At 39.4% G+C, this 21,622-nt stretch overlaps 1 protein-coding gene across 1 annotated transcript; it reads right to left on the reverse strand.

The window, feature by feature from the left end:
• Positions 1 to 1,004: 1,004 nt before the first annotated feature.
• Positions 1,005 to 21,189, reverse strand: C4H5orf22 (chromosome 4 C5orf22 homolog). The gene is made up of 9 exons (XM_008161794.3): positions 21,024 to 21,189; positions 19,107 to 19,252; positions 16,719 to 16,868; positions 13,804 to 14,233; positions 11,795 to 11,857; positions 11,233 to 11,354; positions 9,253 to 9,319; positions 6,570 to 6,709; positions 1,005 to 2,630 (listed from the first exon to the last, which is right to left on the reverse strand). Exons 1-9 carry the CDS (start codon positions 21,102 to 21,104, stop codon positions 2,498 to 2,500), a joined length of 1,332 nt encoding a protein of 443 aa, XP_008160016.2. The 5' UTR covers positions 21,105 to 21,189; the 3' UTR covers positions 1,005 to 2,497.
• Positions 21,190 to 21,622: the final 433 nt, after the last annotated feature.

The raw sequence follows: 21,622 nt of genomic DNA on the forward strand, positions 1-21,622 counted from the left end.
GGGAGTGCAGCTGGCAGCAGTGAGCCAAGAGCAGCCGGGACCTAGAAGCACTGCAAGAGCGCTGCGGCTCAGGATGGCCAGGCAGGGCCCGCAGGCCAACGATGGAAGCTGTCCCACAGAAGAATGGGATAATCTTGTACTAAGAAGCATGCCACTGACTATAAACTATTGGTAGTACGATGAATAGGTTGTCAGCAATCCAGGACCACTACAGCTAAAATAAAACCAGTATTTGGAGATAATCCTGTGTAATAAAAGGGTAATATGCAAATTGACCCTAACTGCAGAACGACCAGAACGACTGCTCTACCAGTCACTATGAGGTGCACTGACCACCTCTTGGTCCCTTTCCCGGGCCGGCAGGTCCCATCACCTGTTGGCAACAGGGAACCAGGGGTGGGTGGTGGCGGGGGGCGGGGCCAGCTGGGGAAGATGGCCCTGATCGCAGGCCAGGCCTAGGGACCATACCCGTGACTGCATTTCGTGTGCCGGGCCTCTAGTATCACATAAAGAATGAAGGACTTTGACCATGAGCTCCTTGAGGACCTAGAACACCTCAAGATAACAAAGCTATGGCCTATGCTTACATTTAAGTCACTTTTTAAAGAAGCCACTCAAAAGCCCATGCTTCACTGATATTCGTGCCTAATCCAAACATTGTACTGTGATGTTCCTCATTGGTACTTAGAATACATATGTAGGATGTCTTGATAAATTAAATATCTTCCTATTTGAAATAAGCAAAGACATAATTTGCTGAGTTGGTTTTAGTCAACAAGTAGGGAATGAATTTTATTCTTCTAAAAGAATTATAGACCATGAGAATTAAACAGTCCAAGTGTCCCTAAAAAGGAAATTGATGCTCTCTTGTTCTACCTGAGTTAAAACAATGATGAATCACATCAGTTCATGGGAATTATAATAAATGACTACTAGCTAAACCAGACCCATAAGGTCAATGCTATGAACACACTGAGATTATATACAATTAATTAGTACTACAGTTTATTTTAAAATTTCAATACCTCAATACACACCTGTTTATTTCTTTTAGCACACAAAATTAATTTACTCGTAAAAGTAACATCTGTTTACAGAACTCGAATAAAATTTTAAAAATAAATAGCACTATTTTACAATTCTGATCTTACAGAGAAATAAAACTTTTTGGCACATAATGTTCTATCAAAATAGAAAATTAAATCAGTTTGCTTTGCTTTTCATAACAGAAATAAGCATTCACACTATCAGCCTTGTAAAATCCACTTGGTGACAAGAAAAACAGAATCACTGGAAAAATGGGATCTGGTGCCATCTAGTGAGTAGTAATGGTAATGCGACTGTGGCTACCAGCCATTACGTTAGGTAACACTGTAATTTTAGTTACATGCAACTCAACAGGTACACATGTGCTCAGGGCCTGAAAGTTACATGCAAAAATAAAGACAACTACTGTGTTAGGACTGAGGAATAATGGATTTTTTTTTTCCTGTAAATGTCATCCTACTTTTGAAAGAAAAAGAAATCAAGGAGGTAAAAATGATTACTGAACATGAGGGATACTAAAGAGGGGAGACTTCAGTGGCCAATTAAGTAAATGAAAAGTTCCATGATTACTATAAGAGCAAGTCAGGTAGGCTCTCTTACTCTTACTCATGGGAGGCTGGCAGAAGGAAGTATTTATGGTAGGCCAGAATTAAGGACTTAAATTTTTTCCCTACTATTTACATGAAGAGCTGATTTATTTGAAAAGTATCTACCCAGACTGCCAATAAAGTGGCACTTAGGAACTATAATGACAATCAATGCTCATACTTACCTTCATGGAGGCCAAAACTCCCAAATGGCTTTTCTGATTAGCAAACTAGAGTTAATTTTTGTTTGGTTGAGTTTAATAGACCTCCTCAACCAACAATGCTGAGAGCATTTTTAGCAAGAGCTGGGCTACAGAACAAACACTCATAGAGAGGTAGACTTCCTGTAAAATTTTCATGGACTGGCATGCTATTATTATTTTGGTAGTAGCTTTTGAGAATATTACTTTCCTATAAGGCCATGTTTGTGGCTGTCCTTCCATGATTTGTTTCTTAGCTGTCCCTCAAAAGGGCAGGGCCTTGTCTGTTCTGTTCATTACCATATACCCAGCAGGGAATTATGTCTGACACATGTCTCAATAAATGTCAGCTAGTTGAGTGAATAAATCAATGAATGAATGAATCTCATACATTCCAACCGACTTATGGGAAAAAAGGAAAAGAGGAAAAAACAAAACATTCTCACAAAAGTGAGGACAATTACAGAAAGGAAGAAAGATAAGCAACAGGGGTAGTCTTGATGCCAACAAAGTTGCCATCATTCAACAACGGACGATACCTGAAGGATTTTAAGTCAAAGTTAATATAAAGACAAAGTGTTTTCTGGAAGACTCATTTACAAATAAGTTAATGAAAACCTGCTACTACATCGAAATGTAATAGGAGTCCAGTGTTTTGCTGTTTCAAGGTGGAGAGGACTCTGCTGAGTACACCAGGTGGAGGTCTAGAGTCCCATAGAGGGAGCGGAGCACACCGAGGACTTTTTCCTGAATGGCGTCAACTTGCTCAGAAGGACAGTAATCATCCAGACTTGACCTGGAACCAAAAAGAGAAAGAAAATAAAACCAACCACATAAATAGGATGAGATCACTGTGCAGTGAGGAAAAGCCTATATGTGTTCATTTCAATAGAAAATAGAAAGTATGCTAAATTTTGGAATAATAGCAGTTGAAAGCTACTAAATGTTTATTCATGTCAGGTACATGACACAAACTATGTTCTTTCATCTTCTCAGCCACACTAAGAAACAGGTACATTTACCTTCCCTTTAAAGGAATCTGAAACCGAGAAAGATTAACATGCACAGGTCCCATAGCCAGTAGCTAGTGAGTGCTACTAAAGGGGTTTGAAGCCATAGGGCCCATCTTCAAAGGCCAGGTGCTTCCTCAGTGGACTGCTGTTGCCCTGAAAGGGAGATGTTGCCGGGAATCCTGGGGCTTATTATTGTAGTGACTGGCATCCTTCTCCTTTTATGTGTACAATGGGGCTAGAACTTAGGAGGGAAGAGGCTTTCCAACGGATAAAAGGGATCTGCTTCTAAAAACAATTTAACTACACAAGTGTATAGGATCGTCCAAAAAGAAATGTGGGAATGTGCTGGTGTAGGGATTAATTTCCTAGGTCAGTGGTTGGCAAACTGCGGCTTGCGAGCCACATGTGGCTCTTTGGCCCCTTGAGTGTGGCTCTTCCACAAAGTACCATGGCCTGGGCGAGTCTATTTTGAAGAAGTGGTGTTAGAAGAAGTTGAAGTTTAAAAAATTTGGCTCTCAAAAGAAATTTCAATCGTTGTACTGTTGATATTTGGCTCTGTTGGCTAATGAGTTTGCTGACCACTGTCCTAGGTAATAAGTATTGAGGAAAAGAGCCAAGTGGATGGGACAGAAATTGACATTTTGGGAATCTTTCTAGAATCACCAAGGACAACTTGAACGGCCAGGCAACTATGATGTCATTGACAAAGAGAGCTGGACTAAGATCTGAAATGATTTGATCAGTGTCTCCTGGTTCTGAACTGGGTGAGGAAGCCATTTAGAAGGATGGATAGGGCCCTAACTGGTTTGGCTCAGTGGATAGAGCATCGGCGTGTGAACTCAAGGGTCCCAGGTTCGATTCTGGTCAAGGGCATATACCTTGGTTGCGGGCACATACCCAGTGGGGAGTGTGCAGGAGGCAGCTGATCGATGTTTCTCTCTCATTGATGTTTCTGACTATGCCTCTCCCTTCCTCTCTGTAAAAAATCAATAAAATATATTAGGAAAAAAAAAAAAAAAAAGAAGGATGGATAGGGAAGAGTGGCATAGAAACTTTTATAGATAGAAATGGGATTAGTTATCTAGCCTACTCCCTATCACAAGTATTTAAAACTGAACAAGTAACAGTCTTACTAAATTACCTTACTTCTGATAAACTCATTCCATTCTCTGGTGATTAGGTTATTTTTATGGCTTGATGTAAATATTTAACACATAATAAATGATACACAACAATTTTAAATTATTAAATACTGTCCAACATATACATATGGATAAAGAGCTACTTTGAAGAAGTATCATATGCAAAAGGTTAATTTATGACAAATAAGGGGCTATTAAATGCTTTAAAAAATTTCTGGCCTCTTTAACACTATTGGAGTGGTTCTTCCCCTCCCCCTCCCCACATTGATTTTTAGAGAGAGAAGGGAGAGAGGGGGAGGAGAGAGAGAGAAACAATGATGTGAGAGAGATACATCGATTGGTTGCCTCCCACATTTGCCCAGACTGGGGCTGGGGAAGGAACTTGCAATCCTGGTACTGCCCTTGACCGGGATAGAATCTGGGAGCCTTTGGTGTGGACACTCTAACTACTGAGCATACTGGCCAGGGCTAGAGTGGTTTTTGATGGGAGTACCAAAAGGGAGTTTTGGAATTCTGTAGGTACATTTTTGATTATCAAATCATAATTAGGGGGCCAGAGAAAGAGGACAGGGCTGCAAGAATGCTTACAATATGCAGGATAGTCCTGCAACATAAATATGAATGACCGTCCTGTGTCCTCAATACTTTCCAAGCCCACAGAGCACTCACAGAGTGCAAAATTGGGCCCTGGTTTTCATTTTTTGAACCCAGAATGCATCATATGAATAAAGTACTTTTGAAAACAGGTTCAATATGTACTGCAATTTTCAGAAATGAAACTAACTACTCTGTTAATTGAAGGAAGATTGGACCAAGAGACTGTTTTAACTAGAAAAACTGTCACTTATGGCAGTGTCGTTCAAGTTATTTGGCTCATACAACATGCGAGTATCTGTCTGCATTTGTAACTGTTACATTTAGTGACTGTTTTAATACGTATTACTTTTTATCAATGACTCTCACTTCTCCTTTATGTTACATAATATTTCTGTGTATATACATATATGAACATATATTTAAATTATGTGTATAAGTAGGCTACTGCTATAGACTAAGACTAAGTCTTTGTGTACCCTCTCTCCCCCATGAAATTCATTATGTTGGAACCTAATTCCCAATGTGCTCATATCTGGAGGTGAGCCTTTGGGAGATGATTAGGTCATGAGGGTAGGAATCTCATAAACGAGATTAGTGCCTTTACAACAAAGATCCCAGAGAGCGCCTTCACCCCTTCTACCACGTAGGTTACAGGGAGAGGACGGCTTCTATGAACCAGGACCCAGGTCCTCCCCACAACACTGAATCTGCTGGTGTCTTCCTCTTGGACTTCCCAGCCTTTAGGCTGTGAGAAATAAATTTCTGTTGTTTATAAGCATAGGTCTATGATATTTTGCTATTGTAGTTTGAATGAACTAAGACAATTCTATTATCTATATATTATGTCTACTTTAAAATTATGCATGATTAGATTATCTATGAATTTTTGTTGTAGGACAATAAAAAATGTTATAAAATGCTTGTCATATAAAATATAAACATTATTTGAGTATTTAAAGCAGTTATTTTAGAATCTAACAGTTCTCTATAAAACCAGCCCAAATATGAACATAGAAAATAAAGTTTTTTATTGTTCTAACTACTTAGCACATTAGTATGTTTAACCCTTTGCACTCGCTTGCTTTTTTCTCAATTCCTTTATTCTACTCAGGATTTAATTTTATAAATACCCCAGATTTTACAAAGCGTGGCAGTAGAATAAAAAACTGGAGTTTCTTTTCATACAAACTTATTTATTTGGATTTTTTAATATTTCAAATTATTGATACATTCAGAGTATAAAAAGAGCTGCTACCGATGCTAACCGTGTCGAGTCACACTCGACATCCGAGTGCAAAAGGTTAAATTTAAAACATGGCAGCAGCTAAATATTCCTCTGTAGGACACAGAAATGGGAATTCCTGTGTTTATCTGAATAATAAACACCAACTTCAAAGACAAGATAACATGTTCTTTGCTAACCATTACTAAGAGGGAAGAGAAAATACAACATCTGAAATTTGAGCTGGGAAGGTAAAAAAACAGATAAAAATGACTGTATCAGTAATCAGCAGATTAATTTAGGGAGATTTGTATTAGTTCATCTAGAAAGGTTGTCACTGCTATAACAATTCGCCACAAACATAAAGGCTTACAGCAACACAAATTTATTACAGTTTTGTTGGAGGTCAGAAGGCCTGGAATAAAGGTACCATGGGACTGTTTCTTTCTGTTTCTTTGCCTTCCCACCTTCTATAGGCTGCCTAGTCATTCCTGACCTTGTGGCCCCATCTCCATCTTCAAAGCCAACATCCTCCCACCTTCCAATCTCTCTGACTCTGACCCTCCTATCTTCCTTGTAAGAATCCCCATGATTACATTCCATCCACCGAGATAATCCAGGATAATCTCCGTATTTTAAGACCCTTGAGTTAATCAACACCTGTAAAGTCCTTTTGCCAATATAAGCCAACATTTTCACAAGTTCTTAAGATTAGGACATGAACATCTTTGATGGGCCTTTATTCAGGCTATCACACTTACCTTGCAATTGTTACAAGAGTAGGTTTTGGTAAATTTTTCAGTAAATAATATACAGACTGAATAAGAGACTCAATTTCTTGTTCTGTGCTGACATGGTGAGGAAGTTCTGAATAATCACAGGTTAGACCAGCCTGATGAACCTGAAAATAAGACAATTAAAAATTACACTGTAAGGCTTTATTGTTTTTAGAAGATTCTTTATCCATTAATTGCCTTGCTGACAAATCTTTTAATATTTTTGTGAATTAGAATGACTTTTTCCTTAATAATTTTTGTGCCACAGAAGTTACTTATTTTCTCGTTTGTAAGAACTGGCCTATACTCTTATTTGGGTCTGATGCCTTTTCTAGAAATAGTTCTTTAACTACTCTTTAAATTTATTTTCTGATTATGGATTCATTCAGTTTCTGTATTTACGCGAGTCTTTCTGACAATTCACATTTTCTAGCAAATTATCCATTTCACCTAGATTCTAAAAGCTGATATAAAACTATACATAATATTCTCACCTTAGCCCTAACTGGTTTGGCTCAGTGGATAGAGCATCGGCCTGCAGACTTAAGGGTCCCAGGTTCGATTCTGGTCAAGGTCATGTACCTTGGTTGTGGGCACATCCCCAGTAGGAGGTGTGCAGGAGGCAGCTGATCGATGTTTCTCTCTCATCGATGTTTCTAACTCTCTATCCCTCTCCTTCCTCTCTGTAAAAAAAATCAATAAAATATATTTAAAAAATATATTCTCACCTTACCTTTTCTCCCAGTGTATTACTTTCTTTTTAAATAGATGCACTTAGTACTACATTCAAAGCTTTAGGAGGATATAAGGGAGAGTCTTCCTATCTTATTTAACCTACTGTTCCTAGTTTCTTGTGCATCCTTTGTGTAAAAGCACATTCTACTGATATCTATACATGCGTTTTAAATATAAACGACTGGTACCAATCTCAATATGCCTGAAAGCTGGAAGTGGCTCACAAGTTGGCATTTTGCAGCTTCTGCTTTAAAGTTCTGGAAAACTGGATCTCAAATATGTCACAGTTTTGCCTAGCGTACATGAGTGCAAAGCATGGGGAAAACACTAATCTGGTATTTTATTGGAGACTCTGGATTAACATCAAAGATTTAACTGGCAATGATCCTTCAATGTAGTAAAATGACACGCTGCATGATCTTTTCTACTAAATTGATTAAAACACTCAATATCCTAACCCTGAAGCTATAGGCATGTCATATTTGATTACACAATCTGACTGAGCCCATGACATCCCTTCTCTCAACAATGTATAAAACCCTCCCAACCATCACAAAACCCAGATGCAATGGAACAATGAAAGTAGATCTGCATGAAGTCACATGCATTAATATCACACGAGCGCAAGCATTTTAAACCCTAAGTGTCTTCTCTTTCATTCTTTATTTTTTATTTGATCCTCACCCAAGGAGTGAGAATATTTTTCCCATTGACTTTTAGAGAGAGTGGGAGGGAGGGAGAGGAGGAGGGAAAGAAAGCAGAGGGAGAGAGAGAGAAACATCGATGTGATAGACACACATCAACTGGTTTCTTCCCACATGTTCCCAAACCAGGAGCTGGGGTTGGACCTGCAACTCAGGTATGTGCCCTTGATGGGAAATTGAACCTATGACCCTTCACTGCACAGGCCGATGCTCTAACCATTGAGCACTGCTGGTCAGGGCTTCTCTTTCATTCTTAGTAACTGCCATTAAAAAGAAGGATGACTATGTATGGTGCTAGCTGGGTATTAGAAATACTGGGTGAACACTTTGTAAAGTATATGATTGTCTCACCACTATGCTGTACACCTGATCCCAATACAAAATAATACTGAATGTACAAAAAACAAAAACAAAAAACCCAAAACGGTGAGTCTTAGATTAGCCACAATTTAACCAAAATATTCTTTTGCTGGTATTTTTCTCATAAAGTTAGCATTAAATCAATATGTAAACTTCAGTTCAAATGAGGTGGTTCAATTGTATTCTATGATTAAATAAAATATTAAGAAGCACCAGAAGTAAAAGAACAGAAGGCTGGGGGGCGGGGGGGGAGGGTAGGGCGCCGGGGAGGTCTCAGCTCTGGCACAAAATCGGAGAAAAGGCACATGAACTTCAGCTGGGAAAATTTATACGTCAAAGACTGCAGAATGATATCAAAATAAAAGAGATTATCATTAAAGGTATTGTCTCTTTTGCCACAGAATTCAAATCACTGCTGGCAAACAAAGTCAGTTATACAGCTGATTCAGTTAAGATGCAAGAACCAACTCACCAGAGCGCCTTTTTGTGTCTTTCTGTTTGGTTTTTATAATCAGAAAATTTTACAGTCAGGAAACAAAGGAGGAAAGGAGTAAAAAAAATGAAACTGTATTCTTTCTTTTCTCTGGGAAGAAGAGATCTGACAGAAACAAAAACAAAACCCCACAAAAACAAAAATACAGCACTTTTGCCTCATAGGTAAAATTGGGAAAAATATGTTATTCCTAGAAAAATGAAAAATGTTCCAGCTTCTAAAAAGCATGTATTTCTTTTTCACCACTTAAAAAATATTCATTCAAACTTTCCAAGAACACGAATAAAAGTGACCTACTTTAACAAAAAGCACGCTTTTCTACCAAGAAATGCCTTTGGAAAGGGCCAGTTTTTTACTTCAATATAAAATAATTTACCATTTCATAGTCTGGCACGTCCATCCGTTTTTTCAAACTCTGCACAAGTGGAACTAGTGATTCCATTCTGGAAAATAGCCACAGCTCAATTAAACATCACAGTACCTCAACCAAAATTACAGTAGCCAGTGATACATTACTCTTAAAATTCACCATTAACAATATGATTCTTGGGAAATGAAAGATAACGCTGTTCAAATGTCATCTTAAAAATGTTCCCTGCTGCCGAGACTGGTTTGGCTCAGTGGATGGAGCATCGGCCTTCGAACTGAGGGGTCCCGGGTTCAGTTCCGGTCAAGGGCATGTACCTTGGTTGTGGGCGCATCCCCAGTAGGGGGTGTGCAGGAGGCGGCTGATCGATGTTTCTCTCTCATCTGTGTTCCTGACTCTCTGTCCCTCTCCCTTCCTCCCTGTAAAAAATCAATAATAATAAAAAAATGTTCCCTGCTGTTTTCTTTCCTAAAAAGATTACAGATTGTGTTCAAGATTGAAAATTAGCACTTGAAAAACTGAGCTTTTCCTTTTCTTTAAAAATGCAAGTTCTACTGTGACTTTAAAAGTCACTTTGATCAGCAAGAAAAGTAAGTGCCTTTAGCACACAGTGTTGAAAAAAGCTTGAACTGATGTTAAAGTGCTGGGTTAATATTTACTGATGTGATTATGCATAAGTAATACATAACAAAGGAAGGTATCTCTCCCTCATCATTTAGCCAAATAATTCCTCTCCCCAGAGATAACTGCTTTTCTAGTTTCATCCTTATTCTTCCAGAGACCTGTTGAATTATCTATACATATAAAAGCCTAAGCGAACATTCCGACCAGAACGACCAGTTGCTATGATGCGCACTGACCTCCAGGGGCAGATGCTCAATGCAGTAGTGCATTCCCACAGCCAATCTTCTGCGGCCCCTCCCCCTGGCTGGCCGGCCAACCTCCTAGGGTCCCTCCCCCCTGCCGGCCCCCCGCTCCCCCCCACCCATAGGCCTCGATCGCTGGCCAGGCCTAGGGACCCCACACATGCATGAATTTGTGCACCGGGCCTCTAGTTTTCAGTAACTGTTACATAACAAATCTTAGTGGCTTGAACTACTATGATTCTAACTTTCTGTATTTTGTTGCTGCCTTATGACAGATTTCTTACATTTACACCAGGAGAATAGTCTGTTGGTGGGAGATCAATTTGAAAATAAGCTGGTTCTGGTCTTCTATGCTCATGGGCACACAAAGTTTGTGTCTGACAGTTTTATTTTAGTTACCTGGTCTTGTGAGTTTATATAATTTAAAGAATTACTTTAGAGAAAGGTAGCTATACTATTTATGTCACTCACTATTCTTTCAAACTAGCATTAATACTAAAGGCATTCTTCACTCTGCCCCCAAATCAACAGACGATCACTTTAAAAGAACTTTTGTCTCCCTATTTTCAGGTCAACACTGAGAGAATTAGCCAAATAAATGACCTGATGAAAATCTCAGCTCTCAAATCTTGCTCTTGATGCTATGGGCAGCTTGAAAAGAAACTCTTCTACTCCTAGTTGGGCTATCCTTAAAAAGAGGCACATTTTCACATTATAATTTACTAGTCTAGTAAATTTTTTAAATTTTACTTAGAACAGGGACTGTCTTACTCATCTTTAATCTTCCATGAAACCTACCACATCTTGTATATAATGGGGCAGCTGCTGCACAATGACTAAAAGCACACCCTCTTGCTATGTGATTTGGGATGACTTAACCTCTGTGCCTTAAGTTTCCTCATCTATAAAATAGACATGATAATAATGAAGCCATAAGATTGTTATAAGCAATAAATAATGCAAGGAAAACCTTAGAATTAGGATTATATTGGGCACACAGAAAAAACTAGTAAATTTGTGTTGAAATTTAATACTAATTTTAAAAAGCAATTTAGTAAATTTAACAATCTATCTAGGACTGAAATATAGGAGAGTTGGAGAAAAAAATGTCTGAAGGTCTTACCCAGGGTTTGAAGCCCATTTCTGTACAGTTTCTTCATCATCACCATCACACAAATCAGCAAAAGTAGCTTCTAAATCTTCTAATTGGTGAATTCGAGTATCAACACAATCTACCAAATCTTCCTTTAAATGTATAGAAAAGCCAAGATTATAGTTATTCTTTCAAAAACAAGTGAAGGAAGGTGGGGGAAGTGGAAGTGGGCAAAGGGGGGATAAACGGGAACAGAGACTTGATTTTGGGTAGTGAGTATACAATGCAGTATGCCGATGCTGTTTTATTGGGTTGTACCCTTGAAACTTGTATGGTTTTATTAACCAATGTCACTCCAATAAACTTAATTTAAAAATAAATAATTTAAAAAATACCCTATTTTGTAAAACAAAACAAAACAAAAATCTCAATTCAATTCATTAAAACATGATTTTCAAGTACAAGTCACAGACTTCCCCAATAAACACACACACAAAGATTTTGGACAGTTGAGAGCCCTCTAATAAGTTGTTAAGATATTATTAAATATGTGACAAATAGATAAAGCCGAAAATAAATAAATGGAGGATACCTCTGTCAGGTTGGTGCCAGGCTTTTTAAATTGGTACAGCTCTTGTAAGATTTTGTATTCCTCCTAAAAACAACACAAAAAAATCCATATACTAGAAAAAATTTAATTTTATCAATGATATGCTTAAGTGAAAAATGGCTGTGATACAAGAACATCTTACATAATTATTAAAAGCTCTATCTGGGAAAATCAGGCAAAATGTATAATTCAGATTTCATTGTAAATAATATCATTTCTTCAGAGTTAACTCTATCCATCTGGGCATGACAAGTAGAGGTCTATGATTATTTAGATAAATCACAATGGCTTCTGATATGTATACAGAATAAGGATTGTAAAGTGCAGCAGCATTATTATAAATCAAAAACTGAACTTAGAAAAAAGATAATTAATTTGAATCTCCCCAAAATAGATCTGGGACAACTTTCTGAACACTAAGGCAAGCAGATACACATGCCCATAAAATGCACCTCTGAATGCTCATTTGGACCATGAACTCATTAGTTTCCCAAATACATGATTCTATTTCAGATCAGTGCATACTGGTATTGTCTGGTGATTTGCATTTAAGATCTGCTGAGGTATCCTAAGGATCACAGGACACAAAGATTAGTTATAAAAAGTATATGTGTAATTAGGCACCTTATTGTTTACTGAAAAATTTGTCACACAGGGTTTTAGACAGAATATCGCTGGGCTTGGCCAACCTGGCTCAGTGGTTGAGCATTGACCTATGAACCAGGAGGTGACAGCTCGATTCCTGGTCAAAGCACATGCCTAGGTTGTGGGCTCGATCCCCAATGTGGAGTGTGCAGGAGGCAGCTGATCAATGATTCTCTCATCTTTGATGTTTCTATCTCTCTCTTCCTCTCCCACCCTCTCTGAAATCAATATATATATATATATATATATATATATATATACACACACACACACACACACACACAAATATATATACGTGTATATATATATATATATATGTGTCTATATATATATATATATATATATATATATATATATATGTGTGTCTATATATATAAAAGGCTAATATGCCAAGTGTCCGACCATCCAATAGGTCGCTATGATGCTCACTGACCACCAGGAGCTGCTGAGCTGCAGTGACTTGGCAGCAGCGGTTCTCCGGTGATGCACCCCAAAACCAGAGAGGAGGGAGCCCGATTTCTCATGGGGCCACACGATTCCACTTCAGCCACGCGTTATGTTGTTGCTGGGGCACTGTTGGCCCTGAATCTGGTTTACTGCACACTTGCGTTTGTGTTCCACACCCTGTACAACTGCAACTTTGCAGAGTGCCCTCTCGCACTCCGCGGCCCCTCAGGGAATGTCGAAGGACCCCACCTGCCGGAGGGACCCTGCTCACTCCGTAGACGCCTTTCGAGCCACGGTGCCACCCCAGGTGCGGCTGGGCCGGGGAGGGACTGCGGGAGGTTGGCTCCAGAACATGTCTGGTTTGTCTTGCCCAGTCCCACCCGCCAGCCACGTTCTAATTAATTTCCTTTCAATGTGTACGAATCCGTGAACCCCATGAACCGTGTCACTAGTGTGTGTGTGTGTGTGTGTGTGTGTGTGTGTGTGTGTATAAAATCATCTCTGGGAAGATACCATAAAAAACTGGCCGTAGTATTTGTTTCGAGGTAAGAATCTGAGGGACTGGGAATGGATAAAAGACTGACATTCTTTAATGTACACACTTTCTTCTATTATATCACTTTTTTTCCCCAACCACCCATGCACACATCATCCCAATTAATAGATGCAAAATAATAAATACTATCTAGAGCAGGGGTCTGTTTCTGTACGGCCTTCAAGTTATGAATGGTATATATAATTACAAAGGGTCTGAAAGAACAAGGAAGAATATGTGACAGAGGCCATATGACACCCCCCAATACAGTCATTACTATCTGGCTGTTTGCAGAAAGTTTGCTGATCCCCGATCTACAGAAATGTCATGTAATTCTCAAGATCTATGTTTTAAAAATGTTTACCTGAGTGAACATTTCTTTGAAGGGATTCTTGACTGAAAAGAAATCTAAGTCAATATCTAAAACAAATGCATCCCCTTTCTTCAAAATTTCCAGAATTTCTCCAGAGCTGACTGTAGTCTGGCATTCTTGGCTCTCAGAAGAACATGAACACGAAGGTTCCAGGCTGGCGTGGACCCTTCTCTGGGTCCCTGTGTCCTTTTCCAATCCTTCTGAACAAGAGGCACAGTTAGTAGAGGCAGTGTGCTCTGCGTCTTCCCGTGCTAGCTTTGGTTTCTTAGCAGAAGACACTGCATCGTTTTCCTCTTGATTGTTACAGAGATTATATGGCTTTACCATAATTACATCCAATTGTAAAGGTTTTTGGTTCTCTAGCTGGTCTTCAGTTACATAAAGACCATCACTTAGGAAGTAGTGATCTGTACTTGTTACCCTGGATCAGAGGAAAAAACTATTTTAAAGATGAATAGACAAATTAACTGATGTTTCATTTCATATAGCATTTCCATGGCATTGCAAATCTATAGGACATATTAGACAAAACCTGAGAGCTGCCTTTAATATTTGCACTTCCTATTATTCTGTAGAAATAGCATTCCCCAAGTTTTTAACTGGGCACACAACTGCCCAGTCACATTTGACTAAGTTCTCACCTTGCTCTCCCCTCCCCACCAACTAGCATATGACATGGAAGTGACAAGCCCACCTTGGACTATGAGGACAAAGGCAACATTCTAGAGATAATGGGGCAAACAGACAGAAGGAACTGGGGTTACCCAAACTATAGAACTGCCATCTAGGCCCTGGACTGTGTGCGGTAAATGAACATGAGAAAGGAAAATGATGCTGTTCAAGCCAGTGCCTGGGCTTTCTCTCATACCAGTTAAAACTTTATCCCCCCCCTCCTCCAAAAAGAAAATCACTTAAGAGGAAAATTACACATCTGGAAATAATCTCTCATAATAGAAGCTCCCTCTGATGTATTTCAAAGCTTTGTTAAACTTGATATAATCATATTTTAATAAAAACAACAACTTAAAAAAATCTTGTACATGTGCAGAACGTATTTCACAAGTTGCAGATTCCTGATTTTAGACACATTGGCATGATCTTAGCTTTTCAACTATATTATGCCTTGGTAAGTGTTATGAACAGTGAATGCAGGCTCTATCCAACTAAAATAATGGTTAATAGTTATTCCCATCCACTCTACTCCAACATACACAGCCTTAAATTGAAAAAGACATAATTGTCCCAAGAAAGATTAATGATGCAATAAAACTAATGCCCAGGCTTATTAAAAACTGTATCATCCTAAAAAAGACAAAGGCTTAACCTAACTCTGTATTCTTCTTTAATAATGGATATTTTACGTTTGTTAGTATCAGTACATACACATTTCAGATTGCATACCTACATGTATGGGAGTTTCTTTCATAAATTTTTACTTATAGGATTAAGAACATGAGATAATCAAAATCTTCCTAATACTGTTATTACACTGAGTTTCAAATGTCTATTTCAGATTGCTCAAAATTATTTGATTTTGTAGAAATCCATTATAGGTTAAAGCAGGCTTACTCACTGAAGTATCAATAAAAATCCTACCACTCCTTCACATATGCTGGTATTACGTATAATATTTATTATATGAGGAACCCTATTTATTTAGTATTATATCCTCAATAAATACAATTTCATATATACAAAATTAAGTTATTTGTGTAATTGATAATAATATATAACAAAAGTGAATCATATTATGAAGGTAAGCCAGAAGTAAAAACTATCATTTTCAATGAGAAAGATTATTTCATTTTCAATGTATGACCATTTAATCCCACTATCCTTCATGTTATAGAAAGTAGTTCCACTACTTAAAACATTCATCTCATCACAAGAGAATTAAGAAGATACACAAAACATTGGTTACATAGCTTTACAACAAAAATAGTTGCACGTGTAAACTGCCAGAGTATTCTGTAGTTTAATTTAGATTATCTAAAGCTGGTCATGTTAATAAAATTAAAACACCAAATTTACTTTTTAGCCATTTGATTTATTAAAAAAAAAAAAAAAAAAAAAAAAAGTGAGCCCAGATGGTGTGGTTAAGCATCGGCCTCTGAACCAGGAGGTCATGGTTCTATTCTCGGTAAGGGCACATGCCCAGGTTGCAGGCTCGATTCCCAGTAGGGTGTGTGCAGGAGGCAGCCGATTAATGATTCTCATCATTGATGTTTCTATCTCTCTCTCCCTCTCCCTTCCTCTCTGAAATAAAATAAATAAATAAATAAATAAATAAATAAAAATGAGATAATTCTGCTTTTTCACTACTAATTGCTCCATTCAGCAGATCATAGTTATACTGGAAGAAAATATTAAATGTATCATTAAATATTTAAATCTAAAAAGTACTTCAACGATTTAATGGAGTTAGTCAACAATGGAGCTAAAATTCAAGATGATGATTATGTTATTCAAAAACAAACGTGGCACCCTGGCCTGGTGACTCAGTTAGCTGGAGTGTTGTCCCATATACCAAAAGGTTGAAGGTTCAATCCCGGGGGGCCCTGACAGGCAACTGATAGATGTTTCTCTCTTACATCAATGTTTCTCTTTCTCTCTCTCCCTTCCTATTTTTTCTAAAAATCAATAAAAAAACAACCACCAAACATATCCTCGGGTGAGGACTGGAAAAAAAAAACAACAAAAATCTTGACCGGTAGCAAAATATAAATGGTATGTGAGGAAGGTCAAGAGACTTGAAAACCTGTTCCTGGTGTTTGAGAACTCTTTTTGGAAGAGCTGAGGCTTAATCTGACTCTATATATGTGTTGAGATACTTACAAATTATTGCAGGGATCCAACATAAGATAGAAGCATTCAACCTTTCATACTCATAAATATGAGGAAATTACCTGATTGTTGTGGTAGACGTGTCTTTGCCTACTAAAAAGTGATGTGTACCCTCTCTGATTTGCTGAGCCCATGTGGGATGAAGCCATATTACATTGGAAAAATGGCCAGCATAAACTGCAGGCATAATCCAGTTCTCAATACTTAATTCTCTGGAAAAGAAACAGAGAGGAAGAATGAAAACTATTAGTGAGTGATTTCTTTCCAAATGTAATTTCATTCACAATAATATTTTAAGACGGCAGGTCTCAAAGCATGGTCTGAGGGACCCTTGGGAGGTTCCTGAGACCTTACTTGTGACCACTGGTTAAAAACAGTTTTCCTAAAACACTAAGGCATTATTTCGTTTTTTCATGGTATTCACATTTGCACAGGTGGTGCAAAGCAATGGTGGGTTGATGTCCTAAGATTAACCAAGGTAATAGAACCAAACTCTACTACTAGTCATTGTATTCCTCACTAGCACGCACTAACGCTCTCCCCACCCCACCAAAGTCAGTTTCAGGTAAGAATGTCCTTCATGATTAAAACTTGATCTTGAGTACACATTTTAAAATGTGAGTTATATCTATTTTTATATCACAAAATGAGAAGTGCATGGAAAGTACTTTCGCTACATACTCTGAAGTAAATGGTTGTCTCAAGGAAAAGCACTGTGATTCAATTGCAGGCTAAATACCAAGCTGATTAATAAACCATGGTTATTCAGACTGGAACCTGAATTGTTGGATTCTACAGTCTAGCTACGGTAAGCTTTAGGAAACTAACACTTATCAAGTGTCGGTATAATATTAAAGAATATTCATAATGATCTGAAAAGGCTATGAAAATTATCTTCCTGAATCTTTTTCATATACTTCCACCAAAACAACATATGGCAACAGAGTGGATGCAGAAGCAGATATGAGAATCCATCCGTTTTCCCTAAAGGCAAATATAAAAGAGATTTATAAAAATTTAAGTAGTATTACTCTTCTTACTAGATTTTTTTTTCTGCTTTAGAAAATACATTTGTTTTCCCATAAAATTATTGATGCTAACATATTGAGGTCTATTGTTGTTTTGAAATTAATATCTTATATATATCAAAGTTTTAATTTCAAATATGGTAAATATCAATAGCTATAACCCACATTAAAGAAAAAACTCAATGATTTTTAAGGGTATACAGGAATCCCGATTCTAAAAAGTTTAAGAACCATTATTTTATGACTAAACTATACAGTCTGTATACCTGCTTCATAATTCTTTTCAATTTCTAAGACACAGAACCTCTAAATATAAAAGAGTAAGGACAATGGCAGAGCTAGCATGTTTCTTTCTTTCTTTTTTTTTTTTAATATATTTTATTGATTTTTTACAGAGAGGAAGGAAGAGGGATAGAGAGCTAGAAACATCGATGAGAGAGAAACATCGATCAGCTGCCTCCTGCACACTCCCCACCGGGGATGTGCCCGCAACAAATGTACATGCCCTTGACCGGAATCGAACCTGGGACCCTTCACTCCGCAGACTGACGCTCTATCCACTGAGCCAAACCGGTTTTGGCAGCATGTTTCTTTAGAAACCAGTGCTCTGAATTGGGGTTTTGGAAAAAGTGAAATGTAGTAGGGTAAAATTAAATCACATAAGTATCTATCTTTTAACTTTATAAATCAGAAAAATTACTGCTATGTAACTTTTTATATTGTACAAATAGGCTACATTTTAACAAATATGTACTTAAAGAGGCAGTGACAGAATTTCAGGAAACTTTCTTACAGAAGAGAAACTAATAAGTAACTATTTAGAGATACATTAGGTATGATCCTTCATGAAGAATAGAGTACAAATCACCAATTTCACTTCCATCTCAATGGTTCTATATAACTGAAGGATTTGTGACCTGAAAGTAACGAATTGGGAGGCTGAAAAAACTCAATACTGGAAGACAAGATTTACAAATTAAAATTATTGCACATTTTCTTGTGCCTCAGTTTTAAAGTGGAGAGGGAGAACTGGCTCAAGTAACTTACCAAGTGTCTTCTATTTCTAAAATTCTATATTTTAAAGCAGAGTTTGGCTAACATTGGCTGAGCCACCTGTCTTTGTAAATAAAGTTTTACTGGAACAAAAGCACAGCCATTGGTTTACATACTGTCTAGAGCTGCTTTCACACTAGGAGGGCAGAGATAAGCAGTTGCAACAGAGACCATATGGCCAGCAAGCCTAAAATATCTACTACCTGGCTCTTTAAGAAAAAGTCTGTCAACATTAGCTCTAAATAAAACATAAAAGGCAAACAAAACAAACTGATGAGTTTAACAAAGTCTATTTCCCTTAATTGCTTGTTATCTACTGTAAATTGTATTTTAAGCACATAAACAATCATTAACAAAACCATATATTACCCAAAAAGAGTTTCCTTATCAAACACGGTGTCAGCTGGCATATTCACAGGAATAAGGAGATCTGGATGTGAATCAAAATGCACAAAACTTATATTACTGTCAGGAAGATGTTTTGAGCCAATGGCTCGGTATATGAACGGCAGAACCTGTAAAAGACACATGCACACATTCAGAATTGGCACTGAAATCATGAGCATACAGTCAACTGCAGACTGAAAAACGTTAAATGTAACTGCACATAACCTGAAGCACACCAAGTTGTTAGCAAGCAGGAAAATATGTCGGAAAAGGTGCTCATTGTAGATGATTTAGATAACGATCTCAAGCTTTATTTCCCCCCAGAACTTCCAACCTGCACCTCCAAAGGCTCTAATGGGCATTTCTGCTGTCATCTTGCAGCCACAACCAACTTAACAGACAATGTGAAGAAACAAAGGACAAAGGCTCAGAAAACACTTGCTAGTTCATACATGTTCTGGCACTAAAGATGTGTTCACGCTACTCTGGGTCTCAGGGTCCTTTCCATACTTTAGGAAGGTGTGGTTGGCTTGGTGGTCTATAGGGCTTTGTCCTGTTACAGTCTGTATATTTCTAGATTTAAGACTGAATTTGATTAAGCAAAGAAAAAAAAACTCATAGACACTGACAACTGTATGGTGGTCACCGGAGGGAAAAGGGAATGGGAGCTAGAAGAGGGTAAAGGTGGGATAAAGGACTTGGAGTGGTGAACACACAATACAATATACAGATGATGTAGAACTGTACACCTGAAACCTATATAATTTTATTAACCAACTAGAGGCCTGGTGCACGAAATTTGTGCACAGGAGGGGGGGGGTCCCCTCAGCCCAGCCTGCACCCTCTCCAAACCAGGACCCCTCGGGGGATGTCTGACTTGCCAGTTTAAACCAGCAATCAGATATCCCTTTTGCAATCCAGGTCTGCTGGCTCCTAAAAGCTCACCTGCCTGCCTGCCTGCCTGCCTGCCTGATCGCCCCTAACTGCTCTGCCCTGCTGGCCTGATTGCCCCTAACCACTTCTGTCTCGGCCCCACCACCCTGGCTTAGTCCAGAAGGACCACCTGGTCTAATTAGCATATTACCATTTTATTAGTATAGATATCACTGCAATAAATTGACTTAAGAAATACCCCACAATGAGTTGAGAGAGAGAATTTGAAAGCACTGCCTAACCCACACTTGCTCTTTCTCTCAGGTCCACACAGTGTGGGTGTCCAGGTCCTGAGAAGCCAAACTTCCTTCCTCTCCTCTTAACTTTCTCCACCCATAAACCCGGACCACCCTTTTCCTCTTTCATATCCAGAGAACTCTCCGTTTATTAATGCTACTTAAAAAAAAAAAAAAAGTCTCAGGTCCATGGACCTCGTCTGTAGGCTTCCAGAAATCTGCATTCGGGCACTGTTTTAGCAACTCTTAATATATGGAAACGATCTTGAGTATTTAGAAACGCGGGACACCGTGTTAAATGTACGTGCACCCTGTGCACACACTACTACTACCAACGGCTCTAAGAAGGCTACGCGATTGTCCCGGTTTCACAGATGACAGTGCGCATTCTTAACAAAAAGCCCCCCGCCCACACCGCAGGGCTGTGCTGGCGACCGGAGACAGCAGGAAGCCGGCGTTAAGGTGCAGGTCAAGGTCAGGATTCCGGGCTCTGCGGTCTGACGGCCCAGGGTTCGAATCCCCACACCACCAGTCGTTGGCTGTGGGGTTTTGGGGCAAACCGAGCGAGTTAAATGAGTTGCCTGCGGCCGACTAAGTTGCCCCGCAAACGCCAGCGCCTACTCCTCCGAGGTAGTCCTGGGGTTCTCCCCACCGCAATGCGACCCGCGCAGGTGAACACATTCCGGTTCTGCCAGGCCTGCCAGGCCCAGGCTCCGCCGCGCGCGCTCACCTCCTGGTGATCCTCCACCACCCACACCGGGAGCTCGGGGTAGCGCCGGACGCGAGGGCCTTCTCCCGCCGAGCCGCTCATTTTTCCGCGCTCGGCTGCGCCCCAGGGCGCACGGCGACCTGCAGAAGCCGGAGTGTCGGCCCCACCGCCCTCCCCGGGCGGACTGGCACGCTCACCCGGTTGCGGTTCCGGATTGGAGGACGCAAAGAGAGCAGAGGGCGGGCGCCGGAGGGCCCAACGAGGACGATTGGCTGAGATGTCCATCGCTTTTGTTGACGCGCCAATCACGGTGCACGAGGCGCTGCGGCGGGTCCCGCAGCGTCCCGCCCGAGGTCGTGCTTTTTCGCAGGTTTGCTTTTTAATTCCCTCCGTTTCCTGTTCCGGAGGCGCTGGCGGCGCCACGGTCTCGGCGGCTGCAGAGTGAGCCTGCCTGGCTCTGCTCTGACGGCGACCTCACGGCCCGGGAGCCCTTTTGTAGGTAAAAGGACCACCTTGCGGGGCTTCGAAGAGGGAGCATTGAGACGAGTGTCTGGATTTTCATGGGGCTGGTGGCCTGGGCTGCAGCCAGACGCGCCTGAAAGTTAAGCTGGGACAGCCCT

This window comes from Eptesicus fuscus, chromosome 4, assembly GCF_027574615.1.
Source record: "Eptesicus fuscus isolate TK198812 chromosome 4, DD_ASM_mEF_20220401, whole genome shotgun sequence".
Lineage (NCBI taxonomy): Eukaryota > Metazoa > Chordata > Mammalia > Chiroptera > Vespertilionidae > Eptesicus > Eptesicus fuscus.